The sequence below is a fragment of the Leucopleurus acutus genome (genome assembly GCF_964270905.1).
Source record: "Leucopleurus acutus genome assembly, chromosome: 6".
NCBI classification, from domain to species: Eukaryota; Metazoa; Chordata; class Mammalia; order Artiodactyla; family Delphinidae; genus Leucopleurus; species Leucopleurus acutus.
The window spans coordinates 55,199,664-55,227,640 of record NC_139149.1 but is presented as its reverse complement, the minus strand read 5'-3'; the positions used below and the strand labels follow the sequence as shown (position 1 = coordinate 55,227,640).

General features: G+C 43.2%; 1 protein-coding gene across 1 annotated transcript in view; it reads left to right on the top strand.

Moving 5' to 3' along the window:
* STK39 (serine/threonine kinase 39) overlaps positions 1-27,977 on the top strand; it is a gene marked incomplete at its 3' end in the record, with an annotated part of 307,961 nt that overhangs the window by 38,625 nt on the left and 241,359 nt on the right. Inside the window, exon 2 of the mRNA XM_082841363.1 lies at positions 24,176-24,284. Within this exon, the coding sequence (XP_082697489.1) occupies positions 24,176-24,284 (109 nt within the window). The remainder of the gene's footprint in view (positions 1-24,175; positions 24,285-27,977) is intronic.

The following is a 27,977-nucleotide window of genomic DNA, read 5'->3' as shown; positions in this document are numbered from 1 at the left end:
GGAAAATCTTCCCATCCATGGCATTATATGACCTCCATGCCAATATTACACCATCCCCTATCAGAAAGTTCATCTGTACATCCAGCCTAGGTGTCTCTCTCTTTTTTTTTTTTTTTTGCGGTACGCGGGCCTCTCACTGCTGTGGCCTCTCCCATTGCGGAGCACAGGCTCCGGATGTGCAGACTCAGCGGCCATGGCTCATGGGCCCAGCCTCTCCGCGGCACGTGGGATCTTCCCAGACTGGGGCACGAACCCGCGTCCCCTGCATCGTCAGGCGGACTCTCAACCACTGCGCCACCAGGGAAGCCCAGCCTAAGTCTCTTATGCTTCAGTTAGTTGCTCTGAAGTGGAGATGAAAATGTGTGCTCCCCGTCTCCTGAGTATGATCATACTCTCCCAAGCTGATCTCAGTTAACTTTTAAAATTTATTCTCTTATAGCCTCTTTTCTGCCTCTCTTGAGATGTTTTCCAAATTTTTCAGGTATTAATATTATGTCTCAAATTGTAGTGACCCAATCCAGAGGCAGCATTCTAGCAGTTTGGCCAATACCGCATGCGACGAAAGTGGTTTTCTTTGGGGTGGAACTGGTCGAGGTGGGAGGGAAAATCATGACCAACCGTGTAAATGACTGCTAGGAGAGCAAGAAAACAGCTACTTCTCCTGCTCTTAGAGGGAGTCCTTTTCCACATCAGGGAGACCTGGGTAGAAATCTTTATCCTGCCACGTGCAAAAAGCGGGCCACAGGCCTCAGTTTTCTGAGCCACAAAATGGGGATGAAACACTTCAGAGGGTTGTTGGGAGTGTAAAGTAAACGGGACGATGTCTGTACGAATGATCATTAGCTCTTTGGGGTAGGTAGGGACTTGGTGTTTTAATTAACTGCGTCCAAGGTTTTCGCTGGAGAAGATACTCAAAAAATTGGGAAATCTACAGAGGTAGTTTGAGTTTGATGGTGGTTTTCAAACTTTATTGTGCAGAAGAGTTCCCAGGGTGCTTGTTCAAGCATGCAGGTCCTCAGGCTACAGCCCCAGAGATTCTATTTGGGAAGTTTGGCCGAGTCTGGGCATTTGTTATTTTTTCAGAGTAACCCAGGTGGTTCTGATGCAGGTGGTGCACAGGTAATACTTGGCGAAATCCTGGGTAGTGGCTACCAGGTGAGCTTGAATGAGGAACCCCCGCCTTCTCAGGAAGCCTGGCTCCAGCTAGTTGGTTTCTGTTTCTCTGGGGCCATTGACAAAGAAGAATGTTTTAGAGCTGTTTCAAGCAGGACAGAACTGTTCTTTGTTCTTGCTTTTAATGGTAACTGGAGGTATCTTTTTTTTAATTTTTATTTTATGGAGGTATCTTTTTATTGGATGGTCTCCTCGAACGTTATTTTGACTCAGAGTCCTAAGTCTCGCGGGAACTAGCTCAGGAACCCGGGCTGGGGAAATCTCCTTGACCGTTGGATGATGGAATTGTGATCTGGGGTGGGGAAGGGGCACGTTGGAGGGAGGTGGTGCTTATCCTTAGTGGGGGTTTTGGAAGGCTTTGGGGAAAAAGAAGTGAGCCGTGGTCGGGATTCCCCCGGCTCCAAACTGCATTCCTTTAGGAATGGGATGAAAATGATCACGTTCCATCCATTTGCAAATTGTTCGTATCTAGTTTATCTTTCCTTTCGTTGAGTTATGCCTGGCAATCTAGAATACTGACCACATTAGTATTTTAAAAAGTTTCTTTTTGCAGCCGAGGTTTGAGGGGTGGGAGGATGGCTCACTGAGCGGACCCCTGATGACCAGAGTTGCTAAGTCCTGAAATGAATGTTTGTGATTTCCTGACTTAAGGACAAAATAAACATCCAAGGCTTGCCCAGGAATATATTTTAGTGCTTCCCCTGTGCTGCAGCTTCGGGTCTGCGTGTGTTCTCAGATATCTTTCTGTGGCATATATTCTACCCACACTTTCTGTCAGGCACAGCTTCTGGCTGCCGGCTAAGGTCCGGCCTCTGCAATGTAGGCTGCGACTCCAAAATATTTTAAAAGAAAACCTTGGAAGGAATTTTCATCATTTATTTAATAAATGAAAGTGCTAGGTAGAAATCAAAAGTCAACCAGGGAGTGTAGCTGGAAAATGTAAACCATGTGAGATGTGCCTTTAAAGTTTAAAACCCTTCTTGGAATCCCCTCCTCTCTTTCCCTCAAGAACTCCCTTTAAAGTCCTGTCTGTTGAATTTAATGAGTTTGAAGCTGTGAATATGATTCTTACATGAAAAGTGTATAAACCAAAGAGTCAGGTTGCTTTGGTTGATATTTTTCAGTCCTGCATATAAGATGTTTGTTAAATATGTCCTAGTTTCTCTGAGTTAATAGAAGATTGTTTTGTTTGATAATGTGGGGTCCCTGAGCCCATGGCAGGTGGACATTTCTGTGGATTTTATCATAATAAAACCAAATAGAGGACATATTATTTGTAAACTGGTACAAAAATAAAAGGTGAATGTTCAGTGGTTAAATGGTAGTGAAAAATGAGAAAGAAGGATTTGCTTAACTGAATAGTTTTTTTCTATTCCAAGTTTAACTAGTAGTATCCTTTAAATTTGTTTTAGAGTCAGGAATGAGGTTAGATAGTAGTTGGGTGTGGCAACTCTTTGTAGATTTAAAGTGTGCTGATCTCTAAGACTAATGGTGTGGCATTTAATATTTCCATGGATTTTTTTTTTTTTTGGTCTCGTAAGTCATTGCCTTTTCCCACTTCTTAAATATTTTGATATGGTTTTTGATATGTTTTGATAAAAGCATGGAAATGTTACTTTAAAGTTCAAGAGAGAAACGAAGGTGAATGCAAAATAAACATTATTTTGCTGGCCATATTTGGTCATTTTGGTTCTGGCTGGAGAATGTGAGGAACTGTAATACAGGTCAGATACCATCATGAAACATAATAGGACATCCGGATACTCTTAAAGCCCAGACATTTCCAAGGCCCTGCTGACAGCTTAATTATTTCAAGCAATATTTGATATGGCTGAATACCAGTTGTCCAAAGAATCTGGACATCCTTTTGGAGTCATTGTCCAGTGTGAGCCCTGGCAGAAGATGTAAAGGTCTGCATGGACATAATGTTGAGATGCAGGGTTCCCATTTCCCTTTTCCCTTTACAAAGGGAATCAGCATAAAGTGGTGCTTCTCCACCAGTGACTTTGAAATAGGATATAGTTTGCAAAACTAAACAACTTCCTCCGTTTTCTAGGATGGAGTTCAGGTTCTCCCAGGATGGGATCTGATGCCTAGATAGCCATCTCTTTTTCTCCTTCAGACATTCTCCTGAAATGATCGGCCTCGTGAGTTAAGGATGGTGCATAAAAAGGTGGAAGAGGTGTCCCACTGTGGTCTCTGTGGCTGGTGGGAGTCTTCACAGAGGCTGCTGCTGGCCTCCTTTTAAAGCTGAGAACAAACTTCAGTGGTGTAAGCCTCTTGTCTACTGAAGGGTATAACCCCTTTAAGGATCAGGGTATCAAAGGATATGGGATTTTTCTTTTAAGCATTTCCTGAAGCTAAAGCCCCTGGAAGCCCCGCCCTGCACCCCTGTGATACTTTTAGCATTGCCTAAAATACGATGCCACAGTGGAGAATCTGGAGGACAGCTGGGAAGCTGGCGATCGGATGAGCATGTTCCACTTTTTTTTAGTCACTCCTCAAGGAGTTAGGAAGCCTTAAAGGCAAGGCACAGCACAGTATTCTCGCTATATATAACATTTATCTCTATGTGTACTTTTTTAATTTAAAAAAAATTTTTAGTTTTTATTTTGTTATTGGAGTAGAATTGCTTTACAATGGTGTGTTAGTTTCTGCTGTGCAATGAAGGGAATCACCTATACATATACATGTGTATAGTTCAGAGTTACCTGCACATGTTTAAATGTAAACTATTTTAATGTAGTACTATTCTTAAAACATTCAGAGAGTTGCCTCCTGCAGCATTTCATCTGTGGACTCTTACCTGTAAGTACTCAGCCACCTAGTGAAAGCTAAGACTTCGGCGAAAATTACAGTGCAGAGAGCGTGATGTTTCCTCCAAGTCCATATTCCGTTCGCTTATTTAAAAAAAAAAGTGCACACTCTATGGTGCAGGTTCAGCTAATTTCCTGCTGGGTTGGTGAGTTATTCTTGTATCCTAGGTAAATAATCCTTGAATGAAATTGATGTATTTCTTTTTACTCACTTGGTTTGGCAAATCATTGACAGACAAATGATTTTATTAGCAATTTAATGACTTAACAAATAGAGCAATTTTATAAGAGCCTTGAAGCTTATGCATTTGGCATTGTTTTAGCCGTTTATTTGCGCCAAAGGTGGGTTATCCCTTTGAAATTGTTAGATAAAACAGAGAGAAAGGAGAATTCAAATGCCCACTTTTAGGGTTAAAGGCAATAGTTTATGGTTTAGTAACATGTCGGGATATTGTGTTGCAACTAATATAATTATAAACATTTTAGAATGTGAAAAATGTTTATGATCTAATTCACAATGCATTAGCAGAATACAGAGCTATAATTACTGTGACTGTATATGTGAGTGCATATAAATGTATGTGTGTATGTATGAATAAGGATTAGAATGTAATATGCAACTATGAAAATAGCTGTATTTGGGTAGTGGGATTTAAGAAAAATTATTTAAAACATTCTTTGTCCTTGTTGTTTAGTATGGTTTAATTTTAAGGAAGGGAGGAAAAAAGCTTTCATTTGACTGGTTTATTTCTTTTAAGACTCCAAAAGTGAAAGAGTGGGACGGAAAAAATACCTTCAAATACTAAATATTTATATTTCTTCTTTTGGTTTTATAAAGTCTTCTTCATAGGAGTCAGCATCCACAAATATCCATTTGTAAGAGATGACCGAACAATTTGTTTTTTTCCCGGAACTCTCTCTTGAATGTGTGCAAACACATCCCCCCGCCCCTTGCTGACCTCTTCTCACTTAGTAAATGGGAGATGGCAGCAAATTGGTTTTTACATCTCCTTCCCCTGCATCCTCAGCCTTCTTTGCTCTTCCTGTTGGAGGTTGATTGAGCAATGCCTGGTAGCTCAGGCCTTTTAAATGTCATCTGGAGCAAGTAGAATTTATTCTGGTGGACAGACCAGTCCTGGTGGACAAGTTTTGGGAAGGGTGAAGAGAGAATCAAGGCTATTCATTAGAAAATTCAGTGATGATTATAGTAGAGGCGATACATATTTAGCTTTAGTACCTCAGTATTTCCCCCCCAGGTAATTTCCAATCCATCAGCTCTCATCCTTGCCCAGATTATCATTAATTTGTGCCCACACATTTATGGCAGCTCCCTGACCAATCTTGCTGCATCTACTCTTTCTCCACATACAACCATACCTCCGTAGAGCAGCCAGAGTGAGCTTGATAAAATATGAACCAGATCATCTAATTCTTCATTTCAAAATCCTCCAAAGCACTTATTTTGGTCCACAAGTCTCTCTCCATATGGTCCCTGCCTACCTGTCTGACCATCCCTTTTTCCATCTGCCTTCTTAGTCAACAAGTTCTGGCTACGCTGCCTTTGTCTGTGTCCCTTGAGCTCTCCAAACTCATCCCTGACTCAGGCCCTTTACACGAGCTGCTCCTCTTCTTGGCACGCTCTGCCCACAGATCTTTGTATGGTGGCTTCTTCTCATCCACCTGACGTCAACACCTTAGCGAAGCTTCCTTGACTGTCACAGCTCCGGGACTCTCCCCACCATTCAATATCACGCACGTCTGTTTTATTTTTTTCACAGCACTTATCGCAAAATAAAATTATTCATAGATTTAAAAAAATCTAGTCCCCACCCCCATTAAAATGTAAACTCTAGGAAGGCAGGCACTTTTTTTGCTCTCTGCCTCCAGAACTTTAAATAGTGCCTGGCATATACAGGAAGCTCAGTGGAATCTGTTGAATGAATAAACAAGTACATATTCTCGGTCCTTATATGATTATATGACCTATAAATAGAAGTTCTTTTCAGCTCCAAGATACTGTTATTCTTTGCATGTCGAAGGTGTTATTACAATTATTATACATGGTTAGTAGATCAGGCTTTTGGTTGCTGCCCCCCCCCCCCCCAATTGGTGATGGAGTTGTTATACGTATCTATCCATTTTGTTCTTACTCAGACGGGATGGGCTGAAGCAACAAAGTGAAGCTAGGTGATACATGAGGAGATGGAATCTGAAACTTGGGCTTTTTCAGGAGTTTGGTCCGCATACCATAGGCCACAGCCCAGAGCCTAGACCTGAAGGCCTGGCCATTATCACCAGCAGGTTTTTATTAAATTATGTGCAGGAGGGGTCATCTTGGTGGTGAATGAGGCGAATGAAGAGGGTAGGTAACTGCCTACTGAGAGCTTAGAGTTCAAGGTAGAAACATTAGTTAACCAAAAACTTGACAGCAAATTAATAAAACTAAATTACTTCCTATCATTTGTCGAGTAAATGAAACAGAAAGGAAATAAAGAAGTTTATCTGTTAAAAGATCAATTTAACAGGTACTTATTAATCCAGTTCAGCCCAGCTGTTAAAAAAGGTAATCAATGAGTGACTACAAGACATATTGAAACTCATGCCATCCTAAGCAGCTCTCCCTAGAATATACGTCTGCTTCCAGAGATATGGTCACAGATATGAGGATCTGGGCCTCATGCTGTAAGAAGGTTTCAATTAAACAATATTAGTAATGATTCTTTTTCTTGAAGTATCATACTAAGTAATCTGTATATGTTGAATTTAGACATCATATTGCTCTTGTAAAGACTAATTGTTTCATGTGAATGTGACTAGGGGCCTGATATATATTGAATAAAAGCATTTGCAGATGAGTGTCCTTAGTTGATTATAATATTTGAGGAATCATGTTTTCTGGATTAATAAATTTCCAGGTAACTGAAGCCCAACTTAATTTCAACCATAGTTGCTGGAAATAATTCTAAGTTTAATTACACTTTGTTTACTGAGGCAGGGAAGGAGAATCGTCCTCATCTTTCATTTGTGGTGAATTTCTGAAAATATACCTGAAAAGTAATGAACTTACATGTTAAGGGGAGGAGTGTTGAATCTTCATTTCTGAAGAGCTAAATACACATAAAATTCCTAAGTGTGGTTCCTTGGAGAAAGGGATTTGCTCCTTCTGGTGTCTTGCAGGCTGGGAGCCCATTCCCCAGGCTGGTCCCTCTGTTTTTTTTGGTTTTTTTTTAAATTGAAGTATAGTTGATTTACAATGTTGTATTATTTTCAGGTGTATAGCACAGTGATTCAGTTATATATGTATATGTATGTTTGTATATATATATGTATATATATGTGTGTGTGTGTATATATATTCTTTTTCAGATTCTTTTCCCTTATAGGTTATTAGAATATTGAGCATAGTTCCCTGTGCTATACAGTAGGTCCTTGTTGATTGATTATCTGTTTTACATATAGTAGTGTATATATATTAATCCCAAACCCCTAATTTATCCCAGTGCCCTCACCCCCTACTTCCCCTTTGGTAACCATAAGTTTGTTTGCTATGTCTCTGGGTCTGTTTCTGTTTTGTAAGTAAGTTCATTTGTATCTTTTTTTGTTTGTTTTAGATTCCACATATAAGCAATATCATATGATATTTGTCTTTGTCTGGTTTACTTCACTTAGTATGATAATCTCTAGGTCCATCCGCATTGCTGCGGATGACCTTATTTCATTCTTTTTCATGGCCGAGTAATATTTCATCGTGTATATATGTACCACGTCTTCTTTATCCATTCATCTATCGATGGACATTTAGGTTGCTTCCATGTCTTGGCTGTTGTAAATAGTGCTGCAGTGAACATTGGGGTGCATGTGTCTTTTTGAATTAGAGTTCTCTCCGGATATATCAAGCTGGTCCCTTTATCCCTGACTCCCCAGTCATCTGCTTTCCCATGCCTCATACCTCCCTCCCCAGTCAGCCATAGGGGACTAGGAGGTGGGTCAGGCAGTATCTAAACTTTCTACTCCCTTGTTAGGAGGTAAGTACCAGGAACCTTTGGGGGTGACTTGGGGAAGCTATATCCCCTGTGCTTTAGCAATTCAAAGAGGGGCCCATGGACCAGCTACATCATACGTGTCACGGGGGAGCCTGCAGAAACATAGAATCTCAGGCCCCACCCCAGACTTACTAATCAGCATCTGCATTTTCACAGGATACCCAGATACCTTATGCTATCTGCACATCTTCCAGTTCCTATGTGGTCCTAACACTTTGGCCGCCAGCTTTAAGACCATGGGAGGGAGAGTTCTGAATTCCTGCCAGGCCCCACCGATGGCAATGTGGGATCCTGCAGGAAGACCCACGAGGTAGGGCTGGCGGAGGCAGGGGCTGACAGCTTGCTGCTGCTCCCGTTGGGGCCCTTCGCGGGGCACTTCTTCCTCCTCCTGCTCCTACAGCCGTGATCTCAGGCCTGATGGGGTTACCAGGACACTGCTTCCCCTGTGCCTCTTCTTTTCTTCTGTCGTTTCAGACTGCCTGCGGCATCATTCCCCTGCTGCTGGGTGAGAGTGAGGCAAGAGAGAGGCAGGGAAAGCCCTTTCCCCTGTAGGGTTGCCTGTACTTCCTCTTGGATGGTGTAGTTTGGGGGAGAACCTCAGGTTGCCAGGGAGACGAGATAAGCAGGAGTTTGATCATGAGTGAAGTCAGATCAGATGGAGACATGGGAGGGGTGGGTGGCATTCGCGGGATGGACTCTTTTCCTTCTGTCCTTGCATTAGCGGGATGGACTTTTTCCTTCTGCCCTTGAGCTAGGAGAAGCTTTTAGTTCCTTGCTGCTTCATGGATCTGGTAGCCAAGGATATTTAATTATCAGAGAAGTGGATCTGGAACAATGAATCACTTCCCTGCATAATTCTCTGTACACCCAGTCATGGTGGTGTAAGAGTTGGTTGTCAGTGCTGGCTACCAGGAGTAGGGTTTAATGGGGTGGAGTTGAGAAGAAGCTGGCGGAAGCTGAGGCTCTGGGGGAGCAGAGGTGATCTCAGGGAGGGCGTTTTTCTGAAGCTTGTAGTAGGTCTAGTTCTAGTTTCCATCCGGGTATCTGGGATAATCATAGTGTTGATAGTATTCACAGTCAGAACATAATTAAACACTTAAGTGCCAGGCATGTTCCTTTATATTATTACATTTGCCTGTATCATCTCATTTAATATTTACAGCTATCCTGTGAGGTGGAGGTGGATACTGTTGCCATTCCCTTTTTGTAATTGAGGAAACTGAGGCACATATGCCTGAGCAACTTGCCCAAGGTCTCATGGCTGCTGGGGCTGTCTGGCCCCAGGTTCCCACTCGTCATTACTACATGACCAGGAGGAAGTCGAGTGGGCCAGGCCTGGAAGTACAGAGTGAACATTTGGGGAGTGTTAGATGCTAAAAAGGGCTATGATAGAAATTGTGTTTGAAAATAGAGTGAAATGAGAATTAAATAAAAAAAAGAGAGAAAGCCTGGCCTTTGTTAGGGGGAGCTTGGAATAGGCCCCATCCTCCTATTGGAGCCGATGCACATCAAACTCCTTTGGCTCCTTATTAAGTGATTGTCTCTAAGCGCTAGACACCTTTCTAGACTCGGCTTGTATATTGGGCTGGTACTCGGCAAACCACGTTCCTCCTTTGCCTGCTGTTCCCTGTTAAGCTCTGCTAATAGAGGGGTGCTGAGGGATTCTGGGAGGCTGGAGGAGGGAGAAAGGACATGCTTCATCCTGCTTGCTTACGGTTCTTATCAGCTTCCTTCCAGAAAGGGTCTTTCACTCTCTAGCAGCCGTTGGTTCCGGTCTGCAGCTTCTTTCTGCATCCTGGAACCAGCCTCCTGACATCCCTCAGAGATGCCATCAGACGGCCTCCCAGCCCCATGTGGACCTTCACTGAGAGGCCCTCCTTGGAGCTCCCGAGGTGTTAGCCCCCGCTCCTCGGACATCTGGGTCCCAGCTCTGCGGGTCTCCTCCTCTAAGCTGTCAAATTCTCATAACCCCAAGCCCGCTCTCTGATTCCCCCGGCTCTAGGGGACATAGCTGCTTCCCGCAGCTACTCTGTGTCACTCGTCTTTTCATTTCTCTAATGCCTGTGGAACAATTCTTTATACTAAATAATATCTGTTACAAGACTTTGTGTAACTGGTTTTCCTGACTGACCCCTGGCTGATAAATTTTCCCAAGACCTGGTGCCCTGGCTGGCGAGGGGGCAGAGAAGCCGACACTCAGGATCTGTGGTTCTCAAATTTAAGGACATAGGGAAATCGCTGGAGAAGCGTATTAAAGATGCAGATTCCAGGCCTCTATTTGCAACAATTCTGATTCAGTAGGTTGGATATGGGCTCAAGAATCTGCTTTTTAAACAGTTACACACTATACAGAAAATAGATAAACAACAAGGACCTACCATATAGCACAGGGAACGTATTCAGTATCTTTTAATAACCTGTAATGGAAAAGAATCTGAAAAATAATACATCTATATAACTGAACCACTTGGCTGTACACCTGAAACGTAACTCAACTGTACTTCAATGAAAAAAATACAATAAAATCAGTTCATCGTAAACAAAACAAGGAATCTGCTTTTTAAACAGACATCTTAGGTGTTTCTGAGATGAGTTCAGCTATTAATTACTCTGTCTCGCAGGCTTTGAGAAAAATCTGCCCGAACCCAGGGCTTCTCATGGGGACTGTTTCTTAGATCTGAGGTGGTTGTCTTGGGGCTTAGAAACGGACTTGACTTATTTTTCTTAAACAGGCTTGGGGCTACGGATGTGCTAAGCTTAGACCAGGGGCCCCCACAGCTGTACCCTGGTCCCTGGTGGCTGAACACGCAACCCTTGCTCAGCGCAGCAAGCTCTGATGCAGTCAGCTGGGAGAAAGGAGTTTTCTGCCCAGTCGTGTGTTGTCCACTTGGCAGGCCTTGCCGTCCAGTGAGGGGGATGCCTTTTTCTTATTCCTACAAAGACAACGTGCATGTGGCTGAGATGGGTAAGTGGGACCGACCTCGATGTGTAGATGGCTGGCTCTTCCTTTTGCATTTAGAGCCCTTCCCACTTCCCGGTGGCTTGAGGTTGGAGCAGGAAGGAGCTGGAGACCATCCCCATACCATGTTAAAATACCGTATGAGAACCAGGGCACTCAGCGTCTTTTGGCCTTTGCCAGTGGGTGTATCTGTTTATCTGTGTGAATAGCAATGGACATTCCTTTGTGGAATGTTGGCTTCTATTTGGTTGATTTAATCAGTAAAATGAGTGGGTTTTGCTGGGAGGAGTTGCTACCCCCTCAGAGCAGAACAGGAAGTTTTTCAGTCTTGCCAGATCATGGGGTTTTGAGTTTACAGGGGGTGAGGACTTCAAAGTGACCTTTACTGAGTATAAAAATCCAGTTTGCTCTGTAGGGATGTGTCCCTCCTGCAGTCTAGGGCCTGATGCAGTGTTTCCTAAGATGGATTTGGAGGACTGTCATCGGCTCCTGTCTGTCACATCTCCACATTACCAGGTGTTTGATGTCACCTCTTTGTCATCAAGTGGAATCATTGAAGACCCTACTTTATTTTAGCCTGCCTCATTTTGCATGATTCCTGCCTGCTGAGCAGTGGCCAGGGGATTCACTTTTTCAAAACTGAGGGTCCCAACCCATTCTGGTGGGACATTGCTCTTCAGTCTGAGCTTTTCCGTGACACTTGACGACACCAGAATGGAAAGGGATGTTCTACAAACCATAAGTGCCTTCAGGCAGATGGCCTTGCAAGGCTTGTTCCTCGACGTGAACTGCCATGTCTACCAAAAGCTACCTACTTACACACGCACACAATGAGCATACTGAGTAAAAGTGCTCTGCCTCCTTGCCTCCAGGTTATATAGCCTATTGGGCTGAGACTCCTCTGTATAGACCCAGCTTTGGGCGCAGCTACACCTCCCTTGTTTACCTTGTCGACCCAGGGAGAGGTGGATGGGAGTTTCATCCACTTAGCAAACAGTTATTGAGGACCTCCTGCGTTCCAGGCAGGGGCCTCAGTGGAAGGGTGGGTTCTAGAGGCATGAGGCTGTGGAGACCAACTCGATGAGCATGTTAAGTGCTGGCATGAGACTGGACTGAGTCCTTAGGGGCGGAGAGGAAGTGACTAACTCTGCCTGGGGCTGTTAAAGAAGGCAGCATCTCAAGTGATTCATAGCTAATCCCTGGGACTGTGTTGTCAAAGCCCCCCACCCCACCCAAATAGGATGATCTTTTTCTTAAACAGTAAATACACATTCACGGACAGAGAGATCATATGTTTCACTCCAACTTTTCTGTTGGTCAGTATTAGAATTAGTGTCAGCGTTAGAACTCGAATCTTAGAATATCTATTCTGTTTCAGCTTTAAGGGATCTGACCTTGAAGTGAGTGCTCTTCAGACTACAGCTGTCCCCCTTATCCATGGGGGACGTGTTCTAAGACCCCCAGTAGATGCCTGAAACAGCAGATAGTACTGAACCCTACATATACTATGTTTTTTTTTTCCCTGTACATACCTACCTATGATCAGGCTTTACCTGATCGCACTGCGATACCTGGACAGTTGATCTGATAACCTTAGATGGCTACTAAGTGACTTACAAGTGGGATACCCCGGACAAAGGGACGATTCACGTCCAGGATGGGATGGAGTGGGATCTCATCACACTACTCAGAATGGCATCAGACTTTAAACCTTGCAAATTGTTTATTTCTGGAATTTTCCATGTAATGTTTTTCGATCACGGTTGACCTTGGGTAACTAAAATCACGGAAAGCGAAACCACAAAAAAGGGGGGGACGACTGTAATTGTGAAATGTTTTTTAAACTGGCAAGTAATCGTATTTACAGAGTGACTCTTTTATCTACTGTGTATCATTAAGGAAACCAAAAATGTCTAGGAGTAAATCACAGTATCAGTCACATTGGGTTAGGTGGGAGTTAGAGTCTGCCACTTAGCGGACTCTTATCCCATGCACACCCTCCTCTTTCACCAGGTACCTAGACTTTACCTGTGTCCCTTAATAATCATTTTCTTTGTGTTAGATAATGCCAGTCCACTTTCTGAGTTTAGTAAGGGTAGTATAGAGCTGTGTTTAAAACTTTTAAAGCATATTTAATTGTTGCTTTAGGTGTAGCTTGAGGTCCAAGGTGAGCATATGACATTCATTCCAGTTTGATTCCACACACCAGTTTCCCTGTATCTCCCTTACGATCAGAGCCCCGGGTGACTTTTTGTTTTTCTGTGGTATTATCAGATGGCTCTTGCTGAGTTACACACAAGCCTTGCTTTTCTTTGGTGAGGTCTGTGACCTCTAAAGGTTTTAACAAGCCAGGCTTTCCCAGGGAAGGTAGTTTATCCAGGTCAGTGGTGAAACACAAGTTCATTCACTGAGTGACCATTTCTGTAGTTCACCCTGGTCTTTATGATTTTTTTATAGTAAGCTCTAAATCTGCTCCAACAACCCCAGAAGGAGGCTCTGCTCACTGGTTCTTTTGACCGAGGCAGAAGGACATAACTCAACCAGCTTGGCTGTTACACAAGCCAGGTTGCTTAGGAGGGTCACCTGTTTGTAGCTGCCGTGAGAAATGTGGCCTTGCTGTGCCTGGCCTGGTGTATCCTGACAGGCCAGCAGTAGCATCTGTTTTGTAAAAGAATCTGTCCAGCAGATTGCACATAACACCTGTCTCACTGTTTCTGTTCTTCGTGTTTGACTTGAGAGTTTACTGTGCCCGTGTTCCTTCCACATAGAACGCACCAAACGACCGAATAGCTCTGATGGCTTTCTCTTTGTATGAAGTAGCAGGATGCGGTGGATGGCCATGTGGTGACCTGCTGTAAATGAGTGTGGGCCCATGTCCTGAGTATATTCGCGTATTATGTTGAACCATAGGAAATGTGACCATTTTTGATCTAGAAGAATGACAGCTTCGTATGTGTAATCGAATAGATAATTTTAAATTTGTACCTTCAGGTAAGGAAGGGGACACATTTGAAGCCAACTATCAGTCACCCAGGGAGGCAAATACGGCCTGTGGCGAGCTTCTTTTTTAAATATATTTAAAAAATTTCTTTGTTTTATTTATTTATTTTTGGCTGCATTGGATCTTCATTGCGGTACACGGGCTTCTCATTGCAGTGGCTTCTCTTGTTGCAGAGCACGGGCTGTAGGCACACGGGCTTCAGTAGTTGTGGCTCGCGGGCTCCAGAGCACAGGCTTAGTAGTTGTGGCGTACGGGCTTAGTTGCTCCACGGCATGTGGGATCTTCCCGGACCAGGGCTCGAACCCGTGTCCCCTGCATTGGCAGGTGGATTCTTAACCACTGCGCCACCAGGGAAGCCCATATGGCAAGCTTTTATGTGACTTACCATATTTTTATGTTTTTAAACATAAATTGCTAACCTTAATTTAGGAGCTCTCACACAAAATTCTGGATTTTCAGCTTTTCTGCGAGAATCAGAATCTTGCCCCGGTAGGTCAGTGATGTCACATGGCGCCAGTGGACTGAGGCAGAGTGGCAGCTGTGTCCCCGTGGAGCTCACGTGTGTGTCCATTCACGCCCTGGCCAGCTTATGGTCCTCATGGGACCTGATTGGCCTCATGAGCTATGAGGTTGGACACATGACATAAATAGGGCACCTCGAGCAAGTTGGGTAAAGAGAGAATTGGAAGAAATCACCAGCTGGACCAAAGTCATCTGTTTTGTTTACTGCATACCAGCAGCCAGCACCTCTAAAAAGAAAGCCTGATACAGCTCTGGACTCTATTCACTAAAAAAGGACAGCTATGCATAATTAAGGAGCTTTCTCAGGTGCTAAGAGATGCACAAACTCTTGTTAAAGTTTCGGCTTGGTGCTCTTCATTTAAGTAGCGTATGATGACAGAATTTGCTTCCCCTGGCCACCATTCCTGTCACAGGCTAATGTAATACCTTTCCCGTTTACCTTTTTGCTTTTTAAATCCTGACATTTATGGGAAGGGGTTACTGAACAATCGACCAATTGTCCTAACTTTAACATGAAAGTTCTTGTCGACTAATACGTATTTTAAGAGTTCCAGATATTTATTGTTACACTGTTTGTAATGTGGGGGGAACTGGACATAAAAAAAGTACTCATCAATTAAAGAAGGGCTGAATAAATTGTGGTACATCAAACACCATGAAATACTATGTGGTGTTAACATGACAAATTGACAGGACACCAGCTGACCTGGAGGGATTTCCCTGAGGAGTAATTCTAGCTGAGATTTAATTAGTACTTCCTGTGTGCTAGGCACGGTTCCAAGGGCTTTCCGTGTATTAACTCATTGGATCTTCACGGCTGCCCTGTGAACTCGGTGCTATTACTGACATCTTACAAGGGAAGAAACTGAGGCATGGAGATGTTAAGAAGGTTGTCCAAGGACAAGCAGTTAGTATGTAGCAGGGCTAGGATATGAACTCATGCAATCTGGATGAACAAAGACTTCTTAAAATCATTTTGTTTGGCTAGATATCAAAGTACATTTTCAGCGAGAAATGTAGCTATAGGATATTAATTCATAGCTGTTCCTGAATTCTCTGGGTTATTCTCTTATATCTTAGACGCTTAAACTCATCATGCTGTATCAGGCCTTAGAAATCATTTAGTCTTCTGGTTTTCCAGTTTAGCCCACCTGTTCCTCCCCTTTTAAACCAACTGGATCTTCCTGGTGAGCAAAATGAAACTTAGTCCTGACCTGGAGCCACTTTGCCCTCTCTCTTTTCCCCAGTACAAACTACAGATATAGTCCATCTCCTTCATGTTACAGATGGAGAAATGAGTCCCAGAGATAGAGCCTAACATGTATTGAGTCGATGTTTTCCAGGGATGTGAAACTCATTGTTATTAAGCCTTGCAGGTAGCTTTTATTATGCCCATTAAGGAAACGGAGGTATAGGTAGAAATAGGGCCAGTGTCACAGAGGGAATCAGTATCAGGGTTGGATAGAATCCCTGTCTAACCTTCTTCTCAAGGGTCTTACTAACCTACGACTTGAGAATTACAGAGGCCTTCCAGAGGCCCTTCAGTTGTATCTTGTCTCTTATTGCTGTTGGAATTAATTAGGAAGTTTTTGAGAACTTCTAACTTATATGGCATAATTTAGCATAGGTGACCGTGGGAGAGTGGCTTCAGAACAGACAAGGAAAGCTTTTTGTATTAGTCAGCTTGGGCTGCCATGATAAAATACCTTAAAATACCTTAAGAATGGGTGTCTTCAACAGCAGGAATTTATTTCTCCCTGTTTTGGAGGCCGGGAAGTCCATGTCAGGGTGCTGGCTGATCTGGCTTCTGATGAGAGCTGGCCTCCCTTCCCTTCCTGTCCTCAGCCACATGGTGAGGGGCTAGACTTGATGGTCTTTAAGGCTCCCTGCACCTCTAAAGTTGTTCTTGATCTCTCTTAACAGTTGAAGGAAATCTTTGGATTCAAAATAGACTGTTCCAAATTGTCCAATGGGTGGTTAAACCCATTCATGCTGTGACAGTCACCTCAGCTCATAAAGCTTTCATATTTATTCTTTCTAGAGATGAGAAGCTGCCAGTTGTTCTTTAGTCAGCTGTAGTTATAAAGCAGTAACAATCCTCTAGGTGTATGGCTCTAATAAAAGACTTTCCCCAACACTCCCTCCCCCTTTTAAATTAAAAAATTTTTTTTAAATATATTATTATTTTTTAAATTAAAAAAACTTTTTTACAATTTTTAAAGATTACTTTCTACTTACAGCTGCTACAAAATATTGGCTATACTCCCCATGTTGTACAGTACATCCTTGAGCCTATCTTTTTTTTTTTTTTTTGCAGTACGCGGGCCTCTCACTGTTGTGGCCTCTCCCGCTGCGGAGCACAGGCTCCAGATGTGCAGACTCAGCGGCCATGGCTCATGGGCCCAGCCGCTCAGCGGCACATGGGATCTTCCCGGACCGGGGCACGAACCCGTGTCCCCTGCATCGGCAGGCGGACTCGAAACCACTGCGCCACCAGGGAAGCCCTTGAGCCTGTCTTATACCCCGACAGATTGTATCTCCCACTCCTCCACCCCTTTATTGTCCCTCCTCCTCTCCCCACTGGTAACCACTAGCTTGTTCTCTCTAACTGTGAGTCTGCTTCTTTTGTGATATATTTGCTAGCTCTTGTATTTTTGAGATTCCACATGTAAGTGATATCATACAGTATTCGTCTTTCTCTGATTTATTTCACTTAGCATAAGGTCCTCCAAGTCCATCCACGTTGCTAGCTGCGAATGGCAAAACTTCATTCTTTTTTATGACTAATATTCCTGTGTGTGTGTGTGTGTGTGTGTGTGTGTGTGTGTGTGTGTGTATGTGTATGTATGTAGGTATGTATCATATCCTCTTTATCCATTCGTCTGTTGATGGACACTTAGGTTGCTTCCATATCTCGGCAGTTGCAAATAATGCTACTATGAACATTGGGGTGCCTGCATCTTTTCATATTAGTGTGTTTGTTGTTTTTGGATATATAACCAGGAGTGGAATTGCTGGGTCATATGGTAGTTCTATTTTTAGTTTTTTGACAAACCTCCATATTGTTTTCCACAGTGGCTACACCAATTTATATTCCCACCAACAGTGTACATGGGTTCTCTTTTCTCCACATCCTCACCAACATATGTTATTTGTGCTCTTTTTGATGATAACCATTCTGACAGGTATGAGGTGTTATCTCATTTTGGTTTCGATTTGCATTTCCTTGATGATTAGCAATGTTGTGCATCTTTTCATGTGCCTGTTGACCACCTGCATGTCCTCTTTGGAAAAATGACTATTCAGTTCTTCTGCACATTTTTTAATCAGTTTGTTTTTTGAAGTTGAGTTGTATGAGCTCTTTACATGTTTTAGATATTAATCCCTTATTAGACATATCATTTGCAAATATTTTCTTCCATTCAGTAGGTTGTCTTTTCATTTTACTTTCTTTAACATTTTTATTGGAGTATAATTGCTTTAAAATGGTGGGTTAGTTTCTGCTGTATAACAAAGTGAATCAGCTATACATATACATATATCCCCATATCTCCTCCCTCTTGCGTCTCCCTCCCACCCTCCCTATCCCACCCCTCTAGGTGGATACAAAGCACCGAGCTGATCTCCCTGTGCTATGTGGCTGCTTCCCACTAGCTATCTATTTTACATTTGGTAGTGTATGTATGTCCATGCCACTCTCTCACTTTGTCCCAGCTTACCCGTCCCCCTCCCCATGTCCTCAAGTCTATTCTCTATGTCTGCGTCTTTATTCCTGTCCTGCCCCTAGGTTCTTCAGAACCTTTTTTAAAAAATTTTTTTTAGATTCCATATGTGTGTTAGCATACGGTATTTGTTTCTCTCTTTCTGACTTACTTCACTCTGTATGACAGTCTCTAGGTCCATCCACCTCACTACAAATAACTCAATTTTGTTTCTTTTCATGGCTGAGTAATATTCCATTGTATATATGTGCCACATCTTCTTTATCCATTCATCTGTTCATGGACACTTAGGTTGCTTCCATATCCTGGCTATAGTAAATAGTGCTGCAATGAACATAGTGGTACATGACTCTTTTTGAATTATGGTTTTCTCAGAGTATATGCCCAGTAGTGGGATTGCTGGGTCATATGGTAGTTCTATTTTCAGTTTCTTAAGGAACCTCCATACTGTTCTCCATAGTGGTTTATCAATTTACATTCCCACCAACAGTGCAAGAGGGTTCCCTTTTCTCCACACCCTCTCCAGCAGTTATTGTTTGTAGATTTTTTTTTTTTTTTTTTTGCGGTACGCGGGCCTCTCACTGTTGTGGCCTCTCCCGTTGCGGAGCACAGGCTCCGGACGCGCAGGCTCAGCGGCCATGGCTCACGGGCCCAGTGGGATCTTCCCGGACTGGGGCACGAACCCGTGTCCCCTGCATCAGCAGGCGGACTCTCAACCACTGCGCCACCACGGAAGCCCTGTAACATTCTTTATATTAAAGTCTGTTTTATCTCATATGAGTATTGCTACTCCAGCTTTCTTTTGATATCCATTTGCATGGAATATCTTTTTCCATACCCTCACTTTCAGTCTCTGTGTGTCCCTAGGTCTGAAGTGGGTCTCTTGTAGGCAGCATATATATGGGTCTTGTTTTTGTATGCATTCAGCCAATCTATGTCTTTTGGTTGGAGCATGTAGTCCATTTTCATTTAAGGAAGTTTTCCATATTTGTGTTCCTATTACCATTTTCTTAATTGTTTTGGGTTTGTTATTGTAAGTCTTTTGCTTCTCTTGTGTTTCCTGCCTAGAGAAGTTCCTTTAGCGTTTGTTTTAAAGCTGGTTTGGTGGTGCTGAATTCTGTTAGCTTTTGCTTGTCTGTAAAGATTTTAACTTCTCCATTGAATCTGAATGAGATCCTTGCTGGGTGGAGTAACCTTGGTTGTAGGTTCTTCTCTTTCATCACTTTAAATATATCCAGCCACTCCCTTCTGACTTGCAGAGTGTCTGCTGAAAGATCAGCTGTTGACCTCATGGGAATTCCCTTGTATGTTATTTGTTGTTTTTTTTCCTTACTGGTTTTAATATTTTTCTTCGTATTTAATTTTTGAAAATTTGATTAATATGTGTCTTGGCATGTTTTTCATTGGATTTATCCTGTATGGGACCCTCTGTGCTTCCTGGGCTTGATTGACTATTTCCTTTCCCACATTAGGGAAGTTTTCAACTGTAATCTCTTCAAATATTTTCTCAGTCCCTATCTTTCTCTCTTCTTCTTCTGGGACCCCCCGTTATAATTCGAATGTTGGTGCGTTTAATGTTGTCCCAGAGGTCTCTGATACTGTCCTGCATTCTTTTCATTCGTTTTCTTTATTCTGCTCTGCAGCAGTTATTTCCACTATTTTATCTTCCAGCTCACCTATCCGTTCTTTTGCCTCAGTTTTTCTGCTATTGATCCCTTCTAGAGAATTTTAAATTTCATTTATTGTGTTGTTCATCACTGGTTGTTTGCTCTTTAGTTCTTCTAGGTTCTTGTTAAATGTTTCTTGTATTTTCTCCTTTCTGTTTCCAAGATTTTTTTTTTTTTTTTTTTTTGTGGTCCGCGGGCCTCTCACTGTTGTGGCCTCTCCCGTTGCAGAGCACAGGCTCCGGACGAGCAGGCTCAGCGGCCGTGGCTCACGGGCCCAGCCGCTCCGCGGCATGTGGGATCTTCCCGGACCAGGACACGAACCCGTGTCCCCTGCCTCGGCAGGCGGACTCTCAACCACTGCGCCACCAGGGAAGCCCTGTTTCCAAGATTTTGGATCATCTTTACTATCATTATTCTGAATTCTTTTTCAGGTAGACTGCCTATTTCCTCTTCATTTGTTAGGTCTGGTGGGTTTTTACCTTGCTCCTTCATCTGCTGTGTGTTTCTGTCTTCTCATTTTGCTTATCTTACTTTGTTTGGGGTCTCCTTGTTGCAGGCTGCAGGTTTGTAGTTCCCATTGTTTTTGGTGTCTGTCCCCAAGTGGGTAAGGTTGGTTCAGTGGGTGGTGTAGGCTTCCTGGTGGAGGGGACTGGTGCCTGTGTTCTGGTGGATGAGGCTGGATCTTGTCCTTCCTGTGGGCAGGACCACGTCTGGTGGTGTGTTTTGGGGTGTCTGTGAACTTATTATAATTTTAGGCAGCCTCTCTGCTAATGGGTGGGTTTGTGTTCCTGTCTTGCTAGTGGTTTGACGTAGGGTGTCTAGCAGTGTAGCTTGCTGGCCGTTGAGTGGAGTTGGGTCTTAGCGTTGAGATTGAGATCTCTGGGAGAGCTTTTGCCGTTTGATGTTATGTGGGTCCGGGAGGTCTCTGGTGGACCAGTGTCCTGAACTCGGCTCTCCTACCTCAGAGTCTCAGGCCTGACTGGCACCCGGCTGGAGCACCAAGACTCTGTCAGCCATATGGCTCCAAACTCCGGAGCTCCACAGTCAGAGGCCCTCTTTTGCATGTGCTGTCTCTCCCCTTCTGCCATTTTTAATTTTTTAATTAATTGATTGATTGATTTTTGGTTGTGCCAGGTCTTAGTTGCAGCATGTGAACTCTTAGTTGTGGCATGCATGTGCGATGTAGTTCTCTGACCAGGGATCGAAGCTGCGTCCCCTGCATTGGGAGGCGAATTCTTAATCACTGAGCCACCAGGGAAGTCCCTGTCTTTTCCTTTTGTCAGTGGTTTCCTTTGCTGTGCAAAAGCCAACTCAACATCCCTTCCCCTTTTTAGAATTCTTCTTTGTGTCCATATTCTTGCGTTTGTCTGTGGAAACCAGAAGGCTTGTATAGTCAAGGGCTTAACTGACTGGGCGTGGTAGTCCCATGTTATGTACACTTACTTTACCGTTTCTGGGAATTTGTTTTCTTCTTTCCTGTTTTGCAGTTTTCCCAATGTGAGAATGTTCTGGGATGTGGATGGAGGATGGAGGGGTGGGATTGGGGGGCGATTTACAACAGGTAGGGCTGAGCTTCCCATCAGCAGCTTGTTAAAGACTTTTGTTGATTTCTCTGCTGGGTACCAGGCCCAGCGCTAACTTGCTACTTATCACTTTCTCTGTGGCTCCCTTCAGTGATGGTCTCTTGTTCTGGAGACCTTGACTGGAAAATACACTCTGCTATCAGCAGGGCTCTTTGTAGTGTTTGGCCCTGGTATCTGGAGCATTCTGGATTGAGCCCAACATGCTGCGATCTGCAGGGCCGGTGAGGTTGATCCAGTGGGACTTGGAGTAACAGCTGATGGAGAAGCAGTGAGGTTAGGGACAGGCAGCCCCTTTTAAACAACCTGTGACAGTGGCGTTTGCTCCTTGCACTGAGCTCTAGAGAGAGTGAGGTTCTCTAGGTTGTTTCTCTTTTCTTCAACCATATGGGGCAGAAAATGTTTTCCTAGGAAGGGCAAAAGAGGGAAGGAAAGGGAGAGGTGCGCTTCTGACTTGTGGGAGGTAGGAAAATACCATGGACGTTAGAGTCCTGCAGACTTGACTCAGATCCCGGCTCAGGTACTTGTTAACTGTGTGGGCAAGTTTTCCGAGTCCCAGTGTTCTCACATATAGAATGAGGCTAATAAGAAAAACTGCACAGGCTTGTAACAAGAATTATGCGAGGAAAATGCCGACTATATAGTGGGTGGTCAGTATCTGTGGAGTTTCTTCCCCAGTGAACACAGGTGGGACTTCCTGGAACAGAAGCCGTGAACTTGGAGACCTGTCTTTGGAGCATTAGGGCGACCTGCTCGGGTCATAGATCAGGGGGCCAGAGCTGATGGTGAGACCACAGGGCAGAACTTCAGTGCTTAAACACACCCATTCAGGTGCTTCTTTGGGGTGGGAAAGCCTTGATTTGCACAAGAAGTGTCGTGCCTTTCTCTCACGTGTGTCAGGAAATCTAAAACTGGTCTCCCCTCCTTATTGACAAAAGATCCTCCCTCCTGCCCTTTGGACGAGATTCAATGACTCATTTGGGAAAGAGTACCCAAAGAAAAACTTGAAGGAGAAAAGTGGACGGTCACATCTGCCCCCTTTTGCACAGTCCCGAGTACAGGCTGTTTCTCTCCTTGGCAGTCTTGCAGGGAGAGGATTTATGTGATGAGAATGAGATTTTTGGTATTCTTTGCAGAATTGAGATGCCTTAACCTGGAGGTCTTTTTGCCCCTACGGAATACAAATCCGATTAGGAGCTCTTTGTTCTCTGCCACAAATCATTACACGTCTGCAGTTTGCTCTTATAAAATATGGATGCTGACACGACTCTGCCTCTTAGGAATTTGAGTGCATTAGCTAATGATCATGAAACCTTAGAAATGGGAAACGCATATGAATGCTGAGAGCTTTTGTAATTACACATTTGCATCATTTTGCTTGGTATCCTTGAAGAGTCCTGCTTTCAGCATGAGAATACTCAGGTTGATTCCTGTTCTTCTAATTGTAGAGCAAAATTGGAAGACATGAGCTCACAGAGTGCTCAGAGTAGATAAGTTGTCACAGCATCTCACGGAAGCCCTGAAGTAGCTCAGGCTGGAGTGGTTTGGTTTGGGCTGAAGGGGGAGAAGAGCTTGAGATACTACTGTAAAGGCACTGAAATGGGAAGGCATCAGCATGAGACGATGGTAATGGCGTCCACGCAGGGGTGTGCTTAGATGCTTATGTCTCTTATTCTTTTTTTAAAAAATTAATTAATTAATTAATTATTTTTGGCAGCATTGGGTCTTCGTTGCTGTGCTCGGGCTTGCTCTAGTTGCGGTGAGCGGGCTTCTCATTGCAGTGGTTTCTGTTGCGGAGCACGGGCTCTAGGAGCACAGGCTTCAGTAGTTGTGGCTTGAGGGTTCCAGAGCGCAGGCTCAGTGGTTGTGGCGCACGGGCTTAGTTGCTCCATGGCATGTGGGATCTTCCCGGACCAGGGCTCGAACCCGTGTCCCCTGCATTGGCAGGCGGATTCTTAACCACTGCTCCACCAGGGAAGCCCTCTCTTATTCTTGTGACATGAGACCCATCACTTTCTCAGCCTTTGTTCTGGGCAGCAGTGAACACCCTGTATTGCAATGGGCTCTTTTTTTTTTTTTTTTTACACCTTTATTGGGGTATACTTGCTTTACAATGGTGTGTTAGTTTCTGCTTTATAACAAAGTGAGTCAGTTATACATATACATATGTTCCCATATGCAATGGGCTCTTTTTTTTTTTTTTTTTTTTTTTTTGTGGTACGCGGGCCTCTCACTGTTGTGGCCTCTCCCGCCGCGGAGCACAGGCTCCGGACGCACAGGCTCAGCGGCCATGGCTCACGGACCCAGCCGCTCTGCGGCATGTGGGATCCTCCCAGACCGGGGCAGGAACCCGCGTCCCCTGCATCGGCAGGCGGACTCTCAACCACTGCGCCACCAGGGAAGCCCCTGCAATGGGCTCTTTTGATGTGGGTCACCTTCCTGGATTGTTAAGCCTCTGAAGTGCAGGTACTGTCTTTGTATTCTCTAGAAACATGCAGTTTTTCCTTTTTCTCCTTCATAGAATTATTTTCGGACTTAAGAAACTCTTTAAAAAGATGTCAAATGATAATGTTTTGAATACTTTGAGTAGAAACTTAAAAAAATAGATATTAATTTGTGAAGGGGGTCACAGATAGTAACCAGACAGCGTGCCACTTGATAGCTGATGTTGTTTTTATTTCGTTTCAGGCAGTGGCGCTACAGCTGTGGTGCAGGCTGCTCTATGTAAACCCAGGCAAGAACGTGTAGCAATAAAGCGGATCAACTTGGAAAAATGCCAGACCAGCATGGATGAACTATTAGTAAGTAAAAGTGAAGGGGATACTGCTCGTTGCTTTTCTTAACTCATGGATACATAGAGATGGGCCGGAGAAGCAGGAGAGCAGAGAGCAGAGGCAACTTGGTGTTTTCTCCTGTTCGGACACACTTATTTCTTGGAAAGCAGCCCCCATGGCTTTTTTTCCCCTTATGATTGTGTTGTGTAATATACAGCTTACTTTGCTTTGACAAACAGAATTTTGCTCAGTCCTCATAATCCCCAGGTGGGGAGGGCCTCAGTGTTAACACTCTTTTTTATGAAATGAGGGAATAGACTCAGATGACCTAAGGTCATGTGATACTGAGTGCAGAGACTCAGATGACCTAAGGTAATGTGATACTGAGTGCAGAGTTAGATGGTGAGCTTCTGGTCCTCAGTCTTGAATCCTGATGCAACTAGGACTTACTCCCTAAACAATTTGCTGGTCATTTTGGCTTTCATAAATTACAAAATCTCCTATAAATTTCAGTTGTTCAAAATACTGCTGGGTAGCTTGCATTCTTATTGGCTAATGACAGGAGTTTATTTTTTGTACAGGGCAACTTGTACTTCTTCTAAATAAAGTACATTACATAAATAACTGGAGCTTGTCGGTGTGGATATGACTGTAGTACCATTGGTTGGTTGAAGGAACATTTGCTTTAGGCTTAGCTGACTCATTATTAAATGAAGAGCTTGGCAAATGGTTATTAGTTGCCCAGCAAACTGTGAAGGGTTTGAGAGTTTAATCTCATAAATATAGTTGTCGATCCGCCTGCCAATTTTCTTTTTTTTCCTTTTGGTCATTTATTTGAGGATAATAGAATACTGCAGTGGAGGAGTTAACTGATTGGTTATCCCAGCACTAATCCCAGGACAAATATTAGTCCAATAGCTCAATACACGCTACAAAGTGTAATGACAGTTGGCTCCCGATGAAGAAGCCTTTTGTTAAAGCCTACATTGGGGGAATGGAATGTCATTAACAAGAGCTTTTTTGTCTTTACTCAGAATATAGCTTTTACTTCAGGCATAATTACAGTACACAGCTATAGTATAAATTAAGTACTAGGATAAAGCTGTACTTTTCCAGATCTATTTGGTCTTACATTTCAAATTAGACTACACAAGGCATAGTTTTCACTGGGATTGAAGCAGCAGATTGCCTTCTAAAACTCAGATTAAAGGAAGGGCTTCCACAACTTAATGTTAATTTCCAAAAAAAAAAAAACTTTTTTTTTTTTTTGCATACATTTAAGGCTTTTACTGTCTTTGAAATTTCAGCTGTGCTTTGCTCTTACTGAAATTATTACTGCATACTTCTGTTGCTTGTTATCACGGTGACCAATAAAATTGTGCCTTTGTCATCGGACCAGTTTTCAAGATCACTTTCCGGAGTGGAAAAAGCTTTAAACAAACTGTGGAGAGAGCTGTGTCCTGCTTTCGCCACTAACTTGTTTTTCAGTTTTTGTCAAGTTACCTAACGGCTCTGCACGATTTAAAAAGAGCTGAATCCCAAGATCTCTAAGATCTCATTAGGAGTCCTCTGGTTCTGTGGCTATACAAAGTACAGATTAATTTTTAAAAAACCTTGGAGTATACATTTATACTTATGCCCTATTTGGAAATAGCACTCTTGGCCATGACAACTTTGCCCATGACAGTTGTATTTGATCGTGGTGTTCTGTTGGAGGTCTCACAGCCATCTTTTTACCACCAGCAGAATATTTATACAGAATATGTGTAAGGCTTGTGTGTACTTGTATCTGACAGCTCTGAAAGCAGCCTGCTGGGCTGATGCTTTGGTCTCTGGTTCCTACCAAGCTGTCAGTTGCCCAAAGCTTCCGTGTTTTCCCCTTGCTGACTTCTTACCAGCAATCGGCTGCCAGCGATGATAGCTGTGTAAGGGTCCTAGTGGAGGCATGAGGGAGAGACTGTCATTCCGGGCCATTTTCTCTATTACCCCGGCACCAGGTACCATAGCTGTGTCATTTGGAGTCACTCGTAATTTAGCCAGAGCTGTCACTGTGAGGACTGGTGCATTTATGGCTTTGTGCTTGGCTCCATTAATCTGAGGTCTTAAGATTTACAAGTTTGCTTATTAGCAGTTAATTTATTTCTTTCGTTCTTCCCCCCTGCACCCCCGTCCCAGCAATGCCCATGTTGTGTTAATGGAGTATAGTGTATGTGCATAATTATCTGTTTTTCATTTTAAAAGATGTATTGATTTGTTGCTCTGATCTTTCCTTAATTTTGAACCTTTGACCTTTCGATGTCTTGCTATTTCTAGGGATGGGGAGAATGGCTCTGGTTGTTTAGGACACAAAACTCCCAGGTCCTTTGCAAACAAAAAGAAATGGAATTTACAGTATAGGCTGCCTAAAGTTGTCAGGCTTCTGTAGCCCAGCTATCGGCACATGATTGTGTGGCGCAAAGTTGCTGTAATCCTTTTCGATTTCTAATCCTGCTGCTGCTCGCGCTTTTATTATCTCTGTGGGTTCACATTTTGGCAGTGTTTGGACATCCGGTATCCTAATAATCCTTTAATTCTGTGTGTGTGTGTATTATATACAGGTCAGTGCCTTGTGTCATTTCACAAACTGTGCCCTGTGTTGACTGGAAACCATTGTCCTTATAAGAAACAATGGCCGCTGGAATCCTTATCTTGTGGGAGTGTTATGTTATAGAAGTCACAGTTATCAACTGTTTGCTGGCTACAGGAACAGCTGCCTCCCCTGTTGAAACTCTCACCTCCCACCCCTACTGTCTGCCCTGTCCCTACCCCGCTGCCCTGACTCCCATAGGTGGGATTTACCCATGGAGGTTGGGTATGATGGCAGAGAACAGTTTTGGAAAACTGGCCCTGGACTCTGCTTCTTTATGTGATGGAGGCTGTCCGAGTTTTCCATGGTCATAGAGTTTGTTCAAGGTTTGACTGAAGAAGATTCGAGTGGTCATGATTTCTTTTCATTTTTTTAAATTTATTTTTTAATTGAAGTATCATGATTTCTGAAGCAAAGTAATAATCACGGTGTCTTCTTCTCTGAGAATGAAGGGAGGAAAAGAAATGTTCGGTGAGATCACTGGTGCTAAACAATTGGTAATTTAAATAAAATTTATGCTGTTGAAATAAGTACTGTAATATCCTCAGAGATCCTAATTTATTTGGTAAATACTTGAGTTTCTCCATTGTGCTTAGGCCCGTAAAAAGGATGAGTTTGGGGTATATACATGAGAGGACAAAGGTATACGCTCACTAAAAATTCATTTCATTTTAACAATTAGATTAGAACACCCTAGAGTAAATGTTTTCCTTGGCATCACATGAGTAGCATTTAACCTACTCAGTCTAAACTAATTATTTTTCTATGCATTGTTTTGCATTTTCTTATGTGTTTTTGACTTTGGCTTATACATCCTAATCTTGCTAGGTTTGATGATCTTGGTGGTTAATTTTCCAGGAGCCAAGGGGTTTTACTGGTCTGTTCTATATTCTTAACCATCCCAACCTAGATACTTTGATAATTTCTGAGAGTTGTTAATCCCATGTTTGTTGTTAACCCCATATTTTGTTAATCCCACAGTGTTAAAAATGACTAATTATAATTAGCTTAACACCCTCTGGGAGATATAGTTTTAGAGCAGAATTTGTTCACTCCATAGTTATTAAAACCCTGCTAGATGGTAGGCACTGAGC